Raw genomic sequence first — 22,011 nt, forward strand, 5'->3', positions numbered from 1 at the left:
TTACAAGTCTTTTATAGTTGTATTTAAGGCACATAGTGACAGTGAATGAGGGCCATTCCCACCACAAGTATTGACCTCCCTCCGCCATAGTTCCCAGCATGCTTCTGCCACTCTTCCCATCATGCCTCCCATACCTCCACCCTTAGCCCTTTGGACTGCTAATGTAACAGGTCCCTTTTGTGGATAGCTTGTTGTAGTTTGGGTCTCTTGATTCTACTGTCATTGACTTTGGGTTGGGTATTTTGATCTGACCATTTTTTATTTCCACACAGTGCTTCTGAGACGACTTGGACCCTGGGTTCCATCCACTTTATTTTTTTCTCAATTTGTAGGAACACACAGAAATATGAGGCAAAGCAAGATGATTCATGTTCTATGGTTCTGTAAAAAAGAAAGGTGGGAGCCTCTGTCTAGAGGCTATAGATCTAAATAGAATTAAAAGAAGAAAAAAAGGAAAAGGGGGGGCAGATGTGGCAAGTTTGTTTGTTTTATTGTTTTGTTTTGGCATAGGTGCAGTAACTGTTGGGAAAATTAGAAAGGAAATTTCCTTGGCCTAAGAGATACAGGATATCTCTATCCTTGTCCTGTCTTTCTTGATATGAAGACAAACCTGTAGGCCTGTGAGCCCACAAGAAAGTGGTTGACAGAATAGGGAAGATCCTTTCTCTATCAGAAGAAGGTAGATCGAGTGGGTGGGTGTTGCTTCCGAATGAAGAACAAAAACAGGCAAAAAATAGGAAGTCGGAGAAAGGCACTTGCCATGAGTCTGGCCAACCTGGTTTGATCCCTGCTACCACCTGGTTCTCTGAGCCAGGGGCCATCCCTGAGCTCGGAGCCAGTAGCGGCACTGGGGCCCCACCGTGCATAGGAAACCCCCAAACCCACACAGACAAAACAACCGGAATCGTCTCTTCTGCTCTGCTGCAAAGGACGTTCCAAAGGGGTTTCTAACTCATTTTGTCTCCACCGCCTCGTGCTCCGGTGCTCCCCCCTCCTATCCTAAAGGTTACTCACAGCCAACTAGCCAAATGAAAAGTATGGCTTGATTAAGAATCTCTTTTGTCAGTAATTTGTGCTAATGTTTTTAGCTTTCCCATGGGCTGTTGTAGAAAATGTTAAATCTGGTTTAAATGAAACCTGATCCTGCTAATGGCTTAATAGCAGCTGCCACGGGTTGCGGCATTTTCCACCAGATGCTTCTGTTTCATTTTAAGCATAAACCCGGCCTCGGAATATTGACATAAATCATATTAAAAATGCCTGCCCATTTTTGGGCTAAATAAATGGTTATAAAGCGGTCCTTGGCAAGCCCCCGTCTCTGCTCGTTTATTCTGATTCTCAGAGACTTTTTAAAAGAAACCCAAGGCTATAATCTACTCGCGAGGAAGATGACTCTTGCCTTGCACTTTTCTACAATTTTGTTTAAAAAAATGGAGGCGTCGGCTGGTGTGGGGTCTGGGGACACTCAGGCTTGGCCGACCTGCTCGCTTGTTCTGTCCTCACAGCAGAGCACTGCCACTGAGCACCACTTGGCATTGGCGCAGACAGAGGCTGTTGCTGCATAATCTGTCTGTCCACAAGAATGCACGGCTGTCCCCAGGGGGACGGGAGACAGAGGGCAGCCTCAGCCTCAGCCTCAGTGTATGTGTGGCTGGCCTTTTGGAAAAGAGATTTTTGTTGTGCAGAGCACTTGTGCCAGGAGTCAGGATGAGACAGAGACGAAGAAGAGATGAGAGACACAGGTAGAGAGAAAGAGAGACAGACAGAGACACACACACACAGAGAAAGAAAGAGAGAGAGAGAGAAAGAGAGAGAGAGAGAGAAAGAGAGAGAGAGAGAGAGAGAGAGAGAGAGAGAGAGAGAGAGAGAGAGAGAGAGAGAGAGAGAGAGGGAGAGAGAGAGAGGTCAGGACCTGCTCCTGGAAACAAGGCAGCTCCTCATGCTTCCTGCTGACATGTTCTTCATGCTACATGTCATATTCAAGACTTATAATGTGTTCATACCACGGAGTGTACATTGCATTTTACATTCACAGGACACACTGTTCATTCATGCTATACACCATTCATATGACACACCACATTGACAATACTCCCCATGTTTATGTCACATGCTAGTTACATGTAGGTCATTCTCATGACAATCCATATTTCCTCAGCCTACCCTGTTCATATGACACACCATGTTCCTAGGGTGCCTCACTCATGTGGCATTCCATAGCCACATAATACTGCGTTCACATTACATCTGATATTATATGTCACTGTTATACTCCAACTTCACATGACAAATTATTCACATTCGATGATGTTCTCACTGCATACCACATTGACACGATACACAGCATTCCCATTAGATAGGATTCTATTACATATCACTCGCATGCCCATGTCTGCATGACAGATCACGTTTCTGCTCTACATGATCACATTGTGTATCACTCTCCTGTTGTATATTCACACAACATATTATTGACCTTGTGTGTCACTCTGATGTCATGTCATATTCAAAATACATAGCATGTTGACATTACAAATGAATCACATCACATATTACTTGTATTACAGATCAAATCCACATGGCATATGTTCACATTACACAACCCATTCATAGTACTATAAACATATAAAAATATAAATAAAATATAAAAATATAAAATATAAACATAGTATAAATATAGTATAAACATTCATGTTCCTAAAACATAGCTTCTATCACCCTTCAGTGATATTATATACATGATCAAGTGAGACATAATATTTGCTTTGCATGCTGCTTATGACATGCCATTTATGTTGCATGGCATGTTCATATGACGATCAAGTCAACATTACCTGCTATTCACATTCATAACACACGTGGTCGCTTTACACCACACGAGTCACATTTTTTACTACATCATGTTCAAATTAACATGACACATGTTCACACTGCTGTCACATATATGCACACACCAACAATACGTATTCACAATCATAACCACAAGGCCACATTTATGCCACACACATGTTAACCTTCACACCACATTTATGTTCACCATAATGGCACATACTTGGTCCCACTCATACTCTACATGTTCATGTTACTTATTGTTCTGTTCCATTCATGTCCATGCCATGTGTCTGTATGACACATTGTCCATATTCTACACCACATTGCAAGGTCGTAGCATGTTGACTTCAGACAACAGCCATATTACAGGCATTTCCCAGTCTACATGGTAATCATGCTACACATTGTATCATATGAGGCATCATGGGACTCATTTGTCACCGTGCCACATTTCTGTTGCTCATCCTGTCCTGATCCCCCTGACTGCAGCCCTAACTGGCCCGTGTCCTTCTCTGCCCCCTGCCCTCTCTAGGCTCTGCCTTCTACGAAAATCCTGGCACCTGGCCTGGCCTTCTTGTTCGAGCTCTGTCTGCACCCACAGAGGCCAGCCTGCAGCCAGAGGGTGTTGGCCTGGGCAGCCTTCCCCGTGTGTGACAGCAACTTGGATGTGGCGGAGGGAAGGTTCAAGTGTCCCCTTCTCCGAGGCCCTTATGACCAGAAGTTTGACCGCTTCCAGGCCATAGAAGATGTGATGGGCCTCGACCTGGACCTCTGGCTGGGCAACCTCTATTTTCAGGTTTGCAGTTTAATTTTCCACGTGAGAACATAATTACAAGGTCCCAAAGCTCTTTTTATTTTCTGATTCAGAACCTCCTTTTATGCAGCTTAGTACTTGAGTAGTACAATGTTCTAAATCTGTGAAATTAATGGCTTCGTTTTTGCTTTGTTTTGTGTTTTGGGAGCCACACCCAGCTATGCTCAGGAGTTACTCCTGGATCTGCATTCAGAAATCGCTCTTGGTAGGCTTGGAGGACTGTAGGGGTTGCTGGGGATCAACCCTGGGTCCGTCCAGGGTCAGCCGTATGCAACGCAAACACCCTACCGCTGTGTTATCACTCTGGCCCCAGTAATTGCATCTTCAAAAAAGTGATCTGGGGGGCTGGAGCGATAGCACAGCAGAAGGGCATTTGTTTTGCATGGGGCTGGCCTGGGCTTGATCCACGGCATCCCATAGGGTCCCTGAGAACTTTCAGGAGTAATTGCTGAGTGCAGAGCCAGAAGTAACCCCTGAGCACTGCAGAGTGTGACTCAAAAACCAATATATATATTTTATCTATTTATATATAAAATATATTGTATATACTTAAATATAATATACTGTATACACTCAAGCATAAGCCGATTTTTTCAGCAGGTTGTTTGATTCTGTGCATACACGTAGTCTCCATTTGTCTTCTGTCATCTGCTGGAGGGGGCAGTGTTTGAGCTCAGTCCACAGGTCACGGCTGAGCTGGAGGGAGGCGGCTGAACTGAACTGGAGGCCACTGAACTATTTAACCCCCAATATTCAATGGCACATTTAATTAAGTGAAAAACCCATTTAAAAGCAGTAAATTTGTGTAAATACCAGTATCTGTTAAATCACAGTTTTCTGCACCTTATTTAAAGTTTTAAAGTTATTGCTGCTAGTTTACAGTTTTTCTTTAGCAATAAATATTGAAAAACACTTAACCTACTGTTTCCTCAAGTATTGTAATTGTTTTGGGTATATATCTTTATTTTTGAAATTTACCAGTGGCTGCTGCATTTTCCACCTCAGCTTATAATTGAGTCACTAAGTTTTCCAATTTCTTTTAGGGTAAAATTAGGGGATTGGCTTATACTCGGGTCGGCTTATACTTGAGTATCTACAGTATATCTACCATTTAAAATTTTGGTTTGGGGCTACACCTGGCAGCGATCAGGGCTTATTGCTGGCTCTGTCCAGGAATCATTCCTGGTGGGTGTACGGGGATGCCAGAGATTGAACCCGAGTTGGCTGCATACAGGGTGAGCTCCCTCTTGCTGTCCTAGCACACCTGCCCCAGATAATTGCATTTTGATGAAGACAAAGCTTGGTCAGTCTTGAAGTACCTGGTTGTAAAGGAGGCTGCAGAGGTGGCCCCCAGATTTTGTCTCTGGGACCACAAGGAACCATTCTCAGCAGGAAACTCTCTTTGCATGTTCTGGGAAAGCCTCAAATCTTTTCCCAATTGAAGTTTTCTTCATGTGGGAAAACACAAGTACCAGCCATTGTGAAGTTTGAGCGCTGCCTTTGGAGTAACTCGAGACAGGAAGGAGAAAAGAGGAAGCAGCAGATGTGGGGAGAGAGGGAAATACACGAAGAGGCGGGCTGGAGAGAGAGCGTAGTGGTAGGGCATTAGCCTTCCACGTGGCTGACCCATGATGGACCTGGGTTCAATCCCCAGCATCCCGTATGATCCCCTGAGCCTACCAGGAGAAATTTCCAAGCACAGAGTCAGGAGGAACCCTTGAATGCTGCCAGGTGTGACCCCCCAAGAAAAGCCAGACAAGAAGAGGCTCTATGAACGTAGCTTCTAGTCCAGTAGCACCTCAAGGTGATGGCAGGTGGACAGACCTCATCAGGGCTCTCACAGGACTTGGGTCAGGTAGGAGAGGGTAGAAACTGGAATTTCACCTGGGGGTGAAGCACATGAGAGAAAATGATGCAGCTGGCTCAGCCTTGACCTTCCCTCAAATTTCTCCCCCTGGATCTTTTTCTCTCTGTGGTGAACAGTCTGGCTCCCCTGTCCTGGATCATTTCCACCAAGTGTTTGACTGTTGAACCTTTAACCACCTTCACCCCAGTTGATACAAAATACTTCTATATTTGACCCTAGAATATCATTTTCAGAGAGAAAAACTTAATGAATATTTGCTAAGTCCATCAGGTAAATATTGACAAACACTGACATTTGGAAGAAGAAATAAAAGATAAAGATGAGAGGCCAAATGGAGGGGGAAATAATGGAGGGTACCAAGATCAAACAGTCATATGAACATTAAGTAGAAATAAAAAAAGGATCAAACTTAAGCACCAAATCCTAAGCCAATGACAACAGAGTTGATACCCAATTTACAACATACTAGATACAGAGAGGACCACCTATACTAGCAGCCTGTGGGGATATGGGATGTATGCTGGGAACAGGGATGGAAGGACAACATTGGTGGTGGGGACGCTCCTGATTCAATATCACTATGTACCTAAAATATTACTGTGAAAGATTTGTAATCCACTTTGATTAAAATAAAAAATATATTGTAAAAAAAAAAAGATGAGAGACCAGAGCAATAGCACAGTGGGGAGGACATTTACTTTGCTTGGGACCCACCAGGGTTCCATCCTCGACTTGCAGTAAGGTATCCATAGCCTGCCAGGAGTGACCCCTGAGCACTGCCAAATATGGCCCCCTCCCCAATGAAGATGAGAAAGAGAAACTAGTAGAGAGAGCGGTTGTGAACTCTAAGCCTTGATCTCAATCTGTTAGTTAAGACAGTTCAAGAGACACTATCTCTTTCTGTGCAGGAGAGGGACGGGTCAAAAGCTTACGTTGCATGTAGCTGACCCTTGTTTGATCCCCAGTATTGCCAGGAGTCCTTGAGTACAAAGCCAGGAGTAACCCCTGAGCATCCCTGGTGTGGCCCAGCCCTCCTCCCCTCAACAAAAATCAAATGAAAATGCAGCCAAATAAAAAAAAAATCCAGCTAGAATTTTCTCCTTGGCCATCAGAACTCATAAATCATTCCACCATCCTAGAGGAAAGAGAACTCTGCACACAACCTTGTTACCAGCTGAGACACCTGGTTTCTCTTACCAGGTGCAGAAACTCTCTCCTCGATTCGATCTTCAGGGAACCCCCCGAGCACAAACTCAGGACCCCTCGGAAGTTCCGGTCTCTTCAGTGTCTCTGGCAGAGATGGGGTCAGACATGGAGACAGCGGCTGCAGCTTCTGGGAGAGATGCGGAGAGACAGTCTCACATTTCTCATGAGGAGGACTCGGAACCGGCTATTGGGCGTGAGTGGACTTCACAGAATTTCTTTTCTTTAAAATTTTTTAAAATTTAAATCATTGTGATTGGTAGAGTTATTATTGAGAGGTGGGTTTTAGACATACAGTGTTTCATGGCCAATCCCACCACTTGTGTCAACCTCCGTCCACCCACATCCCCAGAGTCAATGCCATGCCACCATCCTCTACCCATCCAGCCTGCCAGCATAACAGGCACCTTTCTAAGTTTGGCTGCTAAAGTGTTGTTATTGCCACCAATAAGACTGATGCCCGTTGGCTATTTTCCCCATAATTTCATATTTGTGTTTCTCCACTCAATATCTTTCCTTTATACTCTGGGGCCTAGACTTCTTCTTTTTTTATTATTATACCCATACTTTACCAAGTTGTTCATAACGGGTTGTTTCAGGCATTCAATGTACCAACCTTCAATTCACTACCAGTGTGACCTTTCTTCCCTGCTATTTCCCCAGTTTCCCACCCTCCTTGCATGCATCCACAAATTGATTTCATATTGTTTGTTACAACACAAAAGCAAACTGGAATGACCCATTTCAATTTGGTTATAATCTTATCTCCCAGTGAGTGGTGTTACCGAAGCCACTGTCTGAGGATCGGCTGGGCTGGTCGGTGCTCATGGAAACTTTGGTGCTACTGTTTAGGCTTCGTGAGCTCGAAGGACTTCTATGAAACCTTCCCTGCAGATTTACTGTGATCCAGCTGGACTACTGATGGTACTAAAATTTGGAGATGTTGCATGGACACATGACCCAGAAGCGATAGGGCAGGGACTTGGTGACTTGATGACGTTCAGGGTCAGAGCTGGGCTGTGTTTATGTTGGAGGGTGGCAAGTGTGACTGTGGCCTGCTGTTCCTATAGCTCAAACCAGCCTCTCTGGAAAGATTTTGTAGCATCATGTTGGTTGTGAGTTGGTTCTCCACATCTGCTCCCAAGATTTCAAGCTACATTTCGTTTCATAATCCCAGGAAGGAAGTTTTAATTATTAATGCATTTCTTTCGACTCTGGGCTTCTGAAAGGAAATGTAGTCATGGGCGAGAGTCCAGTGGTCCTCAAACTATGGCCCGCGGGCCACATATTGTATTTGTATCTGTTTTGTTTCTTCATTGCAAAATAAGATCTATGCAGTGTGCATAAGAATTCGTTCATAAATTTTGTTTTTACTAGAGTCAGACCCTCCCATGGTCTGAGGGACAGTGAACTGGCCCCCTGTTGAAAAAGTTTGAGGATCCCTGGGCGAGACCATTAGTTTCTATATTACATAATTAGATAATCAAATATAAAATTGCTCCACTGAAACAGAAGTTTTTTTCCCTCCAAAACCTGACTGTTCCAATTTTTTTCCCTCTCTTTTAGGGACTTTTCTTAGTTCTTAGCTCTAGATTTTTAATCTTCTATGTTTACAGGAATGGGAGACAAATAAACCCACAAAAACAATAAAGAAAGTGAAAGAGGAAATATTCCCAACCAAAGGTTCTAAAGGTTTCCACATGATAGTTTACTTTAGAAGAAGTTTTCAGGGACTGTTTTCATCAGGTACTAAGGAAGCAATAAATCTTTCAATATATAAATACAATATGTATATTTATAGATAGGATAGATAATATATAAACATATATTTACAGATGGCTAAATGAGTGATTTGCTTTATTTTTACAAGGTGATAATTTCCTTTACCAAAAGATTGATCACAATTTTCTCTGGCAGTTTAGACCCCCTTTCCGACCGCTCTACGAGAGATTAACGTATTTTCAGCAACAGTCAGAGATGGGCTTGTTGGTAATAGTTCCAGTTAATGACATTGATTATGGTATTAGCCTAATGAGATACCAGGACTGACATCCCAAGTCCAGCATAACAGCCACCAGAAGTCTGAGTCCACAAATATTTCCATATTTCAGGGTGCCTGGCATGCTGGCCAGATGTGGATTTATTTATAACAATAATACAATTGTATGTAATATAACATTTTTATAACATTAAATATTATTATAACAAGATAACAGTATTTATAACAATAACACACAACCCACCAATGCCCATCGCCTAGCCAAGTCCATCCTTCCCAACTTGGGGGTCTTTTCACCTTTTCTCCATTCCTCCCTTCCAGTTGCCATTGCGCTGTGCTGGGGTTGCATCTCCTTGTTGTTGTTGCTCTCTCATGCTAGGTTGGGGGCACACACTTGTTCCTGGTACCGGAGACCATAGTGGCAGAGCGGGGCTCACCTTGACCTGTTGGGCACCGCCATCACCTCCCACATCTCAGGGAGAAGTTTTGCCGCTGGGCTCGCCACCTCCTCTTCTCTGTGAAAAGGCCATGTTTGACATGGACCAAAGGCTCCTACGTGTTGGCGCCTGGTCCCATTCCTGGTCCGCTTCAATGTGCATCGCTTCCTCGTCTGTTGTAATGGATTTCATGCATGTGTGGATGATTATCAACTGGGCGTAGGACGGGATCATGTCTTTTCAGATATATTGTGCTTGCTGTGGACCTTTGTGGCTTTCTCAGAAAGAGAGAGAGAGAATCTCTCTCTCTCACACACACACAGAGGCATTTCTGGTTCATGGATTCATTCCCCTAAAACGATACCTAGAGCATTATCTTGACCTGGTGCAAAACCATATTTCTGTCATGTATGTTGCCTGTTGTGATGTAATGGTATATGTGAGTGTATTTCTTAAACTGCCTCTATCAGAGAAGGGAGCCTGAGAACCAGAGGTGTGACCCCCCCCAGAGAATTGAATTAATTACTCCCTGAGCAGCTGGATGTGGACACCCTGGGCCCCACTTTCCACTCATCCATTTATACGGGCATCTACATGGCACACAACCACACACATGTCTGAGGCATGCACAGTGAACTGACATATGTACAACATGCCACACAAATGGCCAGGCACATCCACTTGTGCACACATATACATCCCACTGCATGCTCAAGTAGATCATGAGGGGACCCACAGGCTGTGACTCACCTTCCTCACTCCCAGGTGAGTGCTGAGTACTAAGAGAGTCCCCCAGGCAGGCACCTGGCTCTGACTTCTGTGCTGTGACCATCTCCTCGGCACCCAGATTTTGCTGGGAAACGTGCTCAGGAGTCGGCCCCGTGCTGACGGGACAGGGGCACCCATCTGGCCAGCCCTGCAGATGTCCTGATGCCATAGAATTGATCCAGGATCTGTCTGTGCGATGGTAGGATGGTCATTGTCTACTGCGGGACAGGTGTACCTTCGGGTGCACACACCAGAGCTGCACGCATCGCCTAGGAGTGCATCGGACATGGGTCAAAGGACCTTCCTGTTCTGTCTTTTGCACAGGCCAGCAGATCATGGGAAGAGAAGCTGAGCTAGAACAGCAGCCGAAGCTGAGTAGCAAGGCAGGTGTGAGGGTGTGGGATGAGGGATGGGGAGGGTGAAGACACAGGGCTGTGAGGTGAGGTGCAGGGGTGAAGGATGAGGGGCAGGGCTGTGGAGTGAGGGACAAGGGCAAAGATGCAGGAGTGAGGGATGAGAGGCAGGGGTGAGGGGTAAGAGGCAGGGGGTGAGGGACAGTGATATGGGGTGAGGGGTGAAGGGTTGAGATGCAGGGGTGTGTGGTGAGGGATCAGGGGTGAGGAGTGAGGGGCAGGGGTGAGATGTGAGGGCAGGGGTGAGATACAGGTTGAGGGATGAGAGGCAGGGATGTGGGGTGGGGGTGAGGGCATCAAAACCTCTTTCCGATGCAAAGAAAACTGGCGACAGCACAGTCTCGGACAAGTGCTGGACACTGGAATGCCGAGGGAAGGGGACAGCAGTGAGAAAGTTCACGGGCACAGCGACCTCTCCCTCGGCAGGCCAGGCGAGAGCAACTCCGAGGCGGCATCTCCACCTCACGCACCTCACCCAGCAAGCCGGGTCATATGTTCACGTACAAAACATTGACTGCCTGCCTAGGCCAGAGTTTGCGCTGGTGAAGGTTTTTGGACATTGTGTGACTGTCAGTCAACTGTGAACAACTATCTGAGCACAGACCAAGGGGTAGCCCCTAAGCACTGCCAGGTGTGACCCCCCCAAAAAAGAAAAAAGGGCAGGCGTGGCATAGAGAGATTCTTGAATCAATAGGAGCATGGCGTGGACATATATGCAAGACCACGCACGCCATGGGCATCGTCTGAGGCCACCTGTGTGAAGACCCACCCAGGACCACACATGGGGAGGCCACTACTGTGTCATCCTCACCCTCATCTATTCCGTCAGTTTACTCTGGTGCTCTAAGGACAAGGGCCTGTCATTTTTGGATAATGTTGGAGTCCTTTTTTACCCCCCTCTCTGTCCTCCACATCTGAGGGAGAATACTCTGTACTTGTCTTTCTCCTCTCACTTATTTTGCTGACTGTGAGACCCTCCAGTTCCAACCACGTTGCAGTGAACATTAACAACATTTTGGGTCAGAGCAATAGCTCAGCTGCAGGGTGGTTTGCCTTGCATGTGGCTGATCCAGGATGAACAGCAGTTCCATCCCCGGCATCCCATATAGCCCCCCAAGCCAGGAGCAATTTCTGAGTGCGGAGCCAGGAATAACTCCTGAGCGTCACTGGGTGTGGCCCCAAATCCCAAACAAACCAACCCAACCTTTTATTTTATTTAATATTTTTTTATTTAAAAAATGCACCACATAGTTGGCATAACTGATCGTATTATGTTTGTTTCAAGATAAGGGTAAACAAAGTTATTGAGAAAAATAGAAAGAAAAACTAAAAATATAAAATGGAAGAAGAAGAAAAACAGAAGAAGAGAAAACTCAGTAGCAAGTATATTTGTGGAAATTATTGTATCTACAACAAGGTCATTAATACAATAGCAGAAGGTTTAGTAAGCTCTCTCTTTTTTTAAAAGATAACAGATAAATACAGCAAAAAGGTGTGTGTGGGCAGCTGTTTGCATAGGCATAGCAAAATTTAGGGGAGAACAATGCCATATGCTACTACTGGTGCATCTGGGGGTAAAAATAACAAGCCAAGCAATCCCTATAACCTGGTTCTAACATGAATTCAGAACTAATAACGTTTTATACAGCTGTGTACTATTTCAGGCCATCATGTGTCTGTACCACGACTTCTTGGTACAGTCCTCAGCACTGGAAATTTGGGTTGTTTCTATATCCTGCCTGTTTTGTAGTTCATGCCACCAAAAAACTGAAATTGCTTCCATTTTGTGTAGCAGAGATACATATAGTCAGGATATTTTCAAAGATAGCGCTACTTCTTCAAAATAGGGAAAAGACATTGAAATATTTTTCAAAGCATATCCCTATCTAGCTGAGCATTTAAATTCCTCCTCACCTCTCTGCCTTTCCTCTTTCCTTCCTCGAGTTGCAGCTTTTGAATTTCCTAACTGGGACCAGCTGGGAGGGAAAGAGTGAGACGGAACGTGGGATGTGGCGAACGGTGCTTGAATGGACTTGGCTTTTGCATTCTCATTTGCTCTAAGCATTGCTAGATTTTGGGAGGTTTTTGTCGCCCCCCCCATCCCTCCTGGTTGGCAGAAACCTTGGCTCATGGCAGTCTCTGCTCCTCTCCAGCCCCCACGAGATGTAGGGGGAGTCAGGCAGACACGTGACTGTCCAGGGCTGGTTACAACCAGCAGAGCTCAGGGGTTCCTCCTGGCTCTACACTCAGGAATCACTTATGGGATGTTGGGGCTGTAACTCAGATTTGCTGTGTGCAAGGCAAACACCCTTCCTGCGGTGCTATCGCTCTGGCTCTGATCCCCCTTTTTATCTCTGAATATTAAATTATTTTAGACTTTATTAGTCTTGCTTGACGTCTCCTTATTTATTTTGTCTTTTAAATATCCAGTTTCTGTTTCATTGTTTTTTTCTGATTATTGTCCTGTTTCCAGGTTATTGTTGTTGTGTTGTACTATTTTGTTTTTGTTATTCAGGGCTTACTCCTAGCTCTGTGCTCAGGAATTACCCCTGGCAGGCTTGGGGTACAATATGGGATGCCAGGGATTGAACTCAGGTCAGCTGTGTGCAAGGCAAATGTCGCTCCAGTCCCTCCTGTTTCCAGTTTTAACACTTGCAGCTTTTTTCTTTTTTTTTTTTTTTTTTGTTTTTGGGCCACACCCGGCGGTGCTCAGGGGTTCCTCCTGGCTGTCTGCTCAGAAATAGCTCCTGGCAGGCACGGGGGACCATATGGGACACCGGGATTCGAACCAACCACCTTTGGTCCTGGATCGGCTGCTTGCCAGGCAAACGCCGCTGTGTTAGCTCTCCGACACTTGCAGCTTTTTACCAGTTCTTTTCTTTCACCGACTTTCCTGTGAGCTTCTTTGCTCCTTTTTTTTTTTCTGGTTTCTGGGGTGAGATCGCAAAAGATTGGGGTTTATCTTTTTTTTTTTTTTGATATAAGCATTTGTCTTAGACACGTCTTCTCAGCCTTCCTTCAATGAATTCTCATTGCGTTTTGAGCTGTTGCTTTTTGATTCGGTCCTGTTTTTCGTTTCCTCAGAGACTTCCTTTTTCGATGTAGACTTCGTGATTTGATGATTTGATTCTCAAAAGTCTAGAAGCTTCCTTTTCTCTGTGACTGACGGCTGTTCCTAGTTCATTGGGTCAAAGACCAGATTCGATATGTTTTTAATTATTTTCAATTTGAAGAGGTTTCTTTTATGGTCAAGGATATTATGTTCATGAATGTACCGTAAATACTTGGGGGAGAGATGTAGATGGAACAGCTGTGGGACGCAGTGTGTGTGTGTGTGTGTGTGTGTGTGTGTGCGTGGCATGTGTGAGGGGGCATGAATCTGTGTGTGAGCGTGTGAGTGCATCTGTGTGACTCTGTGTGTGGGTGGGTGTGATCGTCTGTGTGTCTTCTGTGCAAATTAGGTTTTGCCTATTAATCTATTAGCTATATCCTGGCTAATTTTCCATCTAGAGTTATTTGATGAGATGGGGAAATGGAAGAGTTTTTCTTATTACAATTTTTTTTTATTAAAACAACATGTTTTACAAAGTTATTCGCCGTTGAGTTTTAGACACACTATGTTCCAGTCCCGGCCCACCCTCAGTGTCACCATCCCTCCGCCCATAGTCTTTGGTTTGAAGTATTGGGAATTTTTCTCTTTCTCCTGTTTTCTCTCAGTTTTCACTTCACATCTTTAAGGTTCTATTACTTGGTGCATCTGAGTTCGCGATCGCTGTTTCTCAGCTTGGAGATCATTTCATCTTCCTGTAATACGTCTCGATGTCTGGTAGTTTAATTTCTGCTCTGAACTCCTTTGGTTTTTAATCTTAGATGAAAGTAGCTAATCTGATTTTGTTTCAAAAGCCCGTGTCTATGCAACAGATCTTTGACTTTTGATTATGGTTTCTTCTCTGCGTAATCTACCTGTGCCACAGAGTTAGGCATCCACTTTTCAGACACAATTAGGCCACTCGCAAGTGGAATTCAGATTTCAGTGCTGTCTCACACCCCTCCTTTTAATTGGAACAGTTAGATCATTTACCACACTGGTATGTTAAGGTCCAAATCGGTCACTTTAATAATTGTTTTCTCTTTGTTCCTCTGTTCCTTTCCACTTGTTTTCCTGCATGGCCTTGGAATGTTGCTACAGAATCTTCTGTTGATTGATGTGGTTCTCCAACACGTCTTCTCGGTGATGTCACTTCACTGTGGTGGTTTTGGGGGGGGCAGTACCTACTGCTGTGACTTGTCTCTCTTCCCTGTCACCTTAGCACTATTGGAGTCAAATGCGAACACTCCCCTCCCTTTCGGGTCCGTCTTGCACCCCTCTGAACACCACACCTGAGTCCATTGGGATCATACTCTGCCTGCCCCACCATCTGAGTATCCCCAACCACTGCAATGTCTTCCACACACTCCCGGGGATGCTCTTACTTTCTGGGTCCCACCAGAGTCGCTTGGCTCTGTCTATCCTTCCTGTGCCTTCCTCTTGCACCTCTTCACTGTAGCATAGGGTGGGGTCAAGGGGTCCAGCACAGACATGAGACCATTGGAGAAAAGGACGAAGTGGGGGCATGGTTTTGGAGTTTGGAGGTGCAGGATGAACTGGTCACAAACTCGTCGTGTCGAGGAGAAACATTTCGAATCAGGAGTAGGCTGATTTGGCCTCAGGACTCACAAATCCCATCCCATGGCTTAGCTGGATTGTTTGTTCTGGGAATTCTCAGCAGACTTTTGTTGTTGCTTTTCTCTTGGGCACCCAGAGTGGCATGGATCTGTCTCTCTGCTTCTTTTTGGTGCCAGCTGGCCTGAGTCTATCTATCTCTCTGTCATCTGCATGTCTGTTCATCTGTCTGTCTTTCTGACTCTCTCTTTCACACACACACACACACACACACACACACACACACACACACACACACACACACGGCTCATCTGCATGTCTCTTGGCTGTGTAGCTGGGTCAAGACCCCAGCCCCTCTTGTCCCCTTCTCTCTGCTTGGTGATGTCATTTCTCCCTCCAAATAGTTTGGGATGTTCCAAGTTCTGGAAAAGCGCTAATTGATGGTAATCGAGGAAAGCTCATGAATAGCATATGAAAATTTCTGGTTCTTTTGAGGCATTAAGATGGAGCATTTAATATTTTTAGGAGAAAAATGAAGAGGAAACCGACTTTCATAAAAAGATTAAAAATCTTCATCGGGATGGCAGAAGTGGGTTGTGTGTTAAGATTCTTCTTGGGGGGCCGGAGAGGTAGCTGGAGGTAGATACAGAAGGACGGTGGTTCGAATCCCAGCATCCCATAGGGTCCCCTGAGCCTGCCAGGAGTGATTTCTGAGCATAAAGCCAGGAGGAACTCCTGAGTGCTGCTGGGTGGGACCCAAAAACCAAAAATAAAATGCAAGATTCTGCTTGGAAGGAAGAACTACACGGAGCCTTGTCCTCACATCATAGCTGTGTCCTGGTAGGTCATGGGTCTTTATTATTATTATTATTATTATTGTTACTATTATTATGAATCTGGCAAATGCAAAAGTGTCTTCAGAGATTGCAAGTGGGCTGGTGCGGTGGCAGAAGCATTTGCGGAGTCTTGTGGCTGCCAACCACTGATCAAAAGAGAAGACTGAAACCAGCACCATGCGCCAGTCTGCTTTTCTCAATGGAAAGAGGCTTAAGTGTCACCGATTATTAGTCATTAGCAGCTGATTCTCTCTGTGGTGCCAAAACGTCACACGACACACAAGTCGAAGATGGTTTTGTTTCCTGGGGCTGAGACCGTGACCTTGTGGTTTGGGCAGCAATGAAAGTAGGTTTTGTTGCCATCCGCTTTCCAACAATTGTGAGCACCCCAAAGAGCAACCATTAGGCCTCGTGACAGGTCTGGGAAACCAACTCACCCGCTGGTCTCCCCTTTCAGTAAGGTTCTAATCCGGCCAAACCGCAGTTCCGGCTCCTTTGTCTGCAGTGAAATTTGTTTCCTCTTCGCCTTCTCTGCGGTGCTGCTGGGAGCCTGCAAGGTTGGAACTATGGGCAACCCAGTGGGCCTGGGGCTCTGGGCTGTACCTAAGGGGCTCAGGGCTATATCTGGGGGCTCAGGGCTGTACTTGGGGGTTTTGGGTTGTACCTGGGGGCTCAGGGTTATACCTGGGAGTGCAGGACTATACCTGGGGAACTCAGGGCTCTGCCTGAGGGCTCAGGGATATACATGGGGTGCTCAGAACTATACCTGGGGGCTCAGAGCTGTACCTGGGGGCTCAGGGATATACCTGGGAAGCTTTTAGTACCCCACTTTTTTCCTACATGACAAATATAAATAAATATTTTACTTAAATAAACATGAGACACACAGTTACAAAGTTGTTCATGGTTGAGTTTCAGTCATATAATGTCCAAAACCAGGGTACGTTTCCTGACGCCAATATTCCCAGTTTCTTTTCTGCCTTCTCCTTTGCTTTCTCTCTCTCTCTCTCTCTCTCTCTCTCTCTCTCTCTCTCTCTCTCTCTCTCTCTCTCTTTCCTCTCTCTCTTCCTCCCTCTTTCTCTCTCTGTTTCTCTCTCTCTCCCTCCCTTTCTCTCTCTCTTTCTTTCTCTCTCTCTTTCATCCTTTCCTTTTCCCTTTCAGATGCTCTGGCTTGCACTGCTCTTCCTGAAGGAATGTCCTAGTTATGACCCTCCTCCTCTCAGCCCTAGCTCTTGTCTAGAGTGGCCCTTCCCAGCTCTCATCATCACAGTGCTCCTATGCTCCTACTCTTCAGTCCCTGCTGATCAACCCCAGCAGGTGAATTTGTTCTTTCCAGGATGCAGTGACCAGGAGACTTGTGAGGATCTTGACCTTGGTTCTTCATCAAGGTCATTTCTCTGGGTCCAGCTGGCCGCAGCAGCAAAGACGTTCTTTGTGGCTTGCATCTATCTATATCATTTTAGAAGCTTCCTGCTGACTTCCCACCAGTCCATATCAGACCATTGGTCTGAAAGAGAAGATGTTTCTTCTCCTTCTCTAACCCGTATGTCCCCAGCACCAGACCTACTTCTGAGCTGACCCGTCTCAGGCTGTGGCTCCCACCCAATGTGGGCCGGGAAAGCGCCTCGAGTGGGCCATGGGTTGGCCTTTCTCTGCCCCTTTGTAGCGATTATGTGCCTCCGAGTGTCAGTTAGCTGAAGTCATTTCCAATTTACTAAAATAGTCTCTGTTAAGCGGTCTATTTGGACAACGCTGACACCTTTGACATTTCTAAAATGGCAAAAAATCACTGTATTTAAGGCGATGATTTATGAATGTGGTGGGTCCACCGAGCTTTCCCCGTTGTGCCAGAACTCGCTCCTCCAACTGCAGAAAGAACAGCTAATTAGTCCCGTGTGATCAAATATTTAATACACGCCCAGGAAAAAAAAAGAAAACAATATGGTCCGGGTTGGGTCCCAACCCAGGAGTCCTTAATTTGCTTTGACAAGAGCCTTTGTCCCCAAGGAAAGAGGAGAAGGACCCACAGCAGAGCGAGGATAGGAGCAGGGCGTGGGGCCTCCTCCCTGACAAGCATATTCTGGGCAGAAATAAGAAAGCCGACGGGCCATGATTCAAAAGGACGCGGGACCCCGGTTGTCTCTTAGACGGCTGGCCTCGATTAAAAACTTCTTAAAATAATAGATAGCTTTAATTCCTCAAGCCAAAGGAAAACTAGATCATCTCAAAGATTTTCCATATTTATTATACGGATGGGCCTTGGCTGTGGAGAAATGGGGGGAGCAGGGAAAAAAGGAGTCAAATCTCTTCTATTTCGAGTTTTAAATGTACCGAGCTGAGGTTTACTTAATTAGAACCTCGAGGCAGTCCAAGGGTCCTTTTTAAAATTCTGCGATTCTTAATATGCTAAATAATGCAAGACTCTGATTCTCCAACCATGAGAGACACATATGGCGGTTTCCTTCACACTGAAATTACGGGGGAGGAAATGCCTCACTTGGGTTGTCGTTTTCTCCAAGAAAAAAAAAATAATATCAGAAATGTGATTACAAATAAATTCGATCGTTTTTATTTTGTTCATTTTCATCCTGCCCAATTGCTGGCATTCTCCCCAGGTTCTTTGTACTTTTATTTGTACACATAGTTGCTGTATATTCTGCCCATCTTTATTTATTTATTTTTATTTTTTTATACAGAGACAAACTTTATTAGTGCACAGGGCAAAATATGAAGTCAGATGTTTGAACTTCGGCCCCTCTTTAACTCGAGATGTTTCTTGCTGTGAAACTCTGGAAAAAATCATGGTGTCTCTTATTCTGGTACCCAGAGATCTGGGCCAGAGGATCCAGACCAAAAATGAGGGAAAAAATGAGATTTTAGGAACCCTATCACAAATATGGTTGACAACGATTTTGTCTCCTATGTTCAATCATTCATTTTTCCCCACCATGAATGTTTTCTCCGCATTGTCATTTTCCAGCTGGTATGTTTTTGTTGTGTTTTGTTTTAGGCCCAAGTGATCGGAAGCCGCCCCCTTTCTTTGCCTTTCTCCAAGGACTGTGTCAGCGTCTTGATTAATTTTGCAAAGGTCATTTGGAAAAACCATTAAAAATGTGCCAAGTAAAAAAGATTAGCGCAGCCCTGGCCAGCACGCCTTCCACGCATGCACATTTATATCGAGACACGCGGCCGTGCGGGGACATTCTACATTTTTGACAAGTGTTTTCCTTGCGTGCCTCTCATGCATTATTCAGGTGGTGACGGTTCGGTTGACTCCAGGGGATCCGGTAGACACATCCCGGAGACGTCGGCAGGTGAGTGCTGTTTGTAAACACGTCCGTGCCTCAGTGCGCTGTGACAGCTGAGCAGGGGACAGACAGACAGACAGGCAGGCAGACAGACAGACAGGCAACCAGGCAGGCAGTCCAAGGGAAGCAGGTGGGCATGCAGAATCATGGCTGCTCTGGGACTGTGGTCACTCAGACCTGAGGATGGTCCAGGCAGTGACACTGGTGCCCTTGCCTACTTCTAGAGGGGCAGGAGAGTGTCACACTTTGAATTGCTCAGGACTCACTCCAGCATTTGTGCTCAGGAATGACTCCAGGACTCATGTTCAAGAATGACTCCAGAATCTGTGCTCAGGAATGACTCCTGCACGACCTCAGACCCTCTGGGGGTACTGAGGATGGGGCAGGCAACTCTCCTGCAGTGCTCTCTCCAGAATCCCAGTCCACTTTTTTTTTTTTTTTTTTTTGCTAAAAAGCAGCAACAACAGCATCGTGGCTTCAGTCCTGGCTCTGAGGATTGTGTGTGATGGAGCTGTTTTAGAGGTCCTTGGCACTAGAGATTATGCCTATGATTCCAGCGATGGACAGGCCTTCTCTGCGGGGCCCACAGTGGGTGCCATCTAGGGGAACAGCAGAAAGTGGTTTCCCTGGGTCCCAGCCATAATCCATGTGACACCCTGGCTTTCCCATGCAGAGTGGGCTCGGGTGACCAAGGGAGGAGGCAGAGTGAGCCCAGGAGCGAAATCAGAGAACGGGCTAAAGTCAAGGGTGTGCAGAGGGGATCCCAAATCTCAGTGAGTGTCAGGAACTCTGCCAAGCATCTGCTGTGACCCCAGAGTAGAAGAAAAAAGCCAGCAGGGGCTTAGTTCATGGTCCCCCCCAGATTGGCAGTGAGTTCAGGGATGACAGGGTCCAGAACCAAATGCTCAAGAAATAAGAGCCCGCCTCCTTTTTTCCCTTTGAGGTTGCACTTGGTGACGCTCAGGGGTTGCTCTGGGTTCTGTGCTCAGAGTCATTTCTGGTGGTGCTTGGGGGACCCCATGGGAAGCTGGGAATTGAACCTGAGTCAGCTACATGTCAGGGAAATGCCTTCCTCTGTGTTATTATTGTTCTGACCCTCTTATTATTATTTTTAAAATGTTTTTGGCCCATATCTGGTGATACTCATGGGTAACACTTGACTCTGAACTCAGGAATTATTCCTGGCAGTGCTCAGGGAATCATAAGGGATACCGAGGATCAAACTCAAGTTGGTTGCCTGCAAGGCAAATGCCCTCCCTGCTGTGCTATTGCTTCAGCCCCGGAGAACCCCCTTCTTGAACCAGGGAGGGGGCTGTCCTCAGGAGGCACCATAGAACCAAACATGCCAGTCATCGACAGTTGTGCAAGTGTGAAAAGTAAACACAAGGGTACCCTACAACAAAATCTGCTGTGTGTTGACGCTAAGGATTCTTCGGTACTGGCTGTCCAGCTCATATTTCTCCCAAGAAAAGAGGTCTCTCTTGGACACTGTTCATGAAACCTTGAGCTGGTATTGCCCCCAGCCCTATCCAGAGGAAATCCCCGCCCCCCCACAGCCGAGGAGGAGCTGGGGTGTCCAGGCTGAGTCCTGCTGAAAAAATCTTTTGGAGACCCCCTGCTTTGCAAGGGCTCCTTGTCTTGCAATGCGAATTCAAGCCTGTGTGTGGCTTAATGGAGTTAATGGTCATTGCAGAGAAAAAAAATACACATTTTTACAAGGAAGACAATCTTCTAAGAGACCCTTGTCTCACTAGATGTGCCTTCACTAGATGTGCAGAGAAACTGCAAATCACCCACATTAGAAGGGAAATTATCGGGATTAAAAGGTAAATAGGAGATATACAGACATTAAATGCAGAAAGCCATTGAGATATTTGAAATAAATAGATATTTTACTAACATTTTAAAATTTGGAACCTAGAGATAGTACAGAGACTGAGGGGTTTTCTTTCACACACCCAACCTGGATTGGGTCTCTTGAATGATCGTCCAACACTCCCCGGAATGATCCCTGAGCACCACTAGGATCAGTTAGATCTCACTGGATTGTAAGATGTTTAAATAAATGGCATGTATGTATTCTGTGGTCATACATGTATTACAGTATATTCTGTTGTAATATCTGTATATATACATCTGCTTACAATAGAATTAAATTAAAAGGCATACAGGAAGACATCAGATAAAACCCAAGTTATATGAAATTGGGAAATTAAAGAGCAAACTCTCACAAAAGCCAGAGGTCAAAAGGAAATCACAGGGAAGGAAGGAAATATTTCGGATTTCATTGTGATAGGAACAAAGCATGCCAAAATGTGTGAGGTGACATGAAAGCATTACATATAGGAATATTTATAATTGAAAAAAAAAACTACCGTGGAGAAGAATAAAGGAGTCAAATCAGTTTCCTGAGCTTCTAGATGAAGAGATTTAGAAAACATGAGCAAGCTAGATTTAAAGTAATCTGAGAAAACCATTCCAATGAAAGATAAATAAATAAAGAATAAAAGCAATTTATTTTAGGTTTCTTAAAAAGTTGAATAAAATTCACAAATCTCTCCAAAAATTCAACCACAGTTGAAAAAGAGACCCTACTTGGAATCCTTGTCAGAGTTTCTTGGTCTTCACAGATGCCAGAAATGCCTCTGGGCTCTGGAGCCAAGAATCATGGCTCAATGAGTGAGGCCAGGGTGGCCCCAGGTCCATAAGACTGAGAGAAATGGGGTGTGGGGACAAGTCCTGACCGGGCCTTTGGCATCGCTGACTCTCAGCACACACAGCACGTCTATACAGCCTGTCCCATGCCCTCTGCCTGCAGTTTGCCCGTCCCCCGTAGTCCTACTATGCCCTTCCCTAACTAACCTTTCTCCC

At 45.4% G+C, this 22,011-nt stretch overlaps 2 protein-coding genes across 4 annotated transcripts in view; one reads left to right on the plus strand and one right to left on the minus strand.

The window, feature by feature from the left end:
* Positions 1–22,011, minus strand: part of TMEM14C (transmembrane protein 14C) — a 1,060,545-nt gene that overhangs the window by 313,614 nt on the left and 724,920 nt on the right. Inside the window, exon 1 of one of the 3 annotated variants that reach the window (XM_049765093.1) lies at positions 20,423–20,426. The exons of the other annotated variants lie outside the window; for them this stretch is intronic. The gene's annotated coding sequence lies outside the window, so the exon portion shown is untranslated. Of the gene's footprint in view, positions 1–20,422; positions 20,427–22,011 lie in introns of those variants that run through there. 3 annotated transcript variants of the gene reach the window in all.
* LOC125995956 (uncharacterized) overlaps positions 1–22,011 on the plus strand; it is a 120,740-nt gene that overhangs the window by 28,794 nt on the left and 69,935 nt on the right. The window contains exons 5-10 of the mRNA XM_049764899.1: positions 3,365–3,628; positions 6,714–6,912; positions 10,245–10,315; positions 10,760–10,875; positions 16,290–16,410; positions 19,087–19,146. Coding sequence (XP_049620856.1) covers positions 3,365–3,628; positions 6,714–6,912; positions 10,245–10,315; positions 10,760–10,875; positions 16,290–16,410; positions 19,087–19,146 — 831 coding nt within the window. The remainder of the gene's footprint in view (positions 1–3,364; positions 3,629–6,713; positions 6,913–10,244; positions 10,316–10,759; positions 10,876–16,289; positions 16,411–19,086; positions 19,147–22,011) is intronic.

The sequence above is a fragment of the Suncus etruscus genome, chromosome 18, assembly GCF_024139225.1.
Source record: "Suncus etruscus isolate mSunEtr1 chromosome 18, mSunEtr1.pri.cur, whole genome shotgun sequence".
Taxonomy (NCBI): Eukaryota; Metazoa; Chordata; class Mammalia; order Eulipotyphla; family Soricidae; genus Suncus; species Suncus etruscus.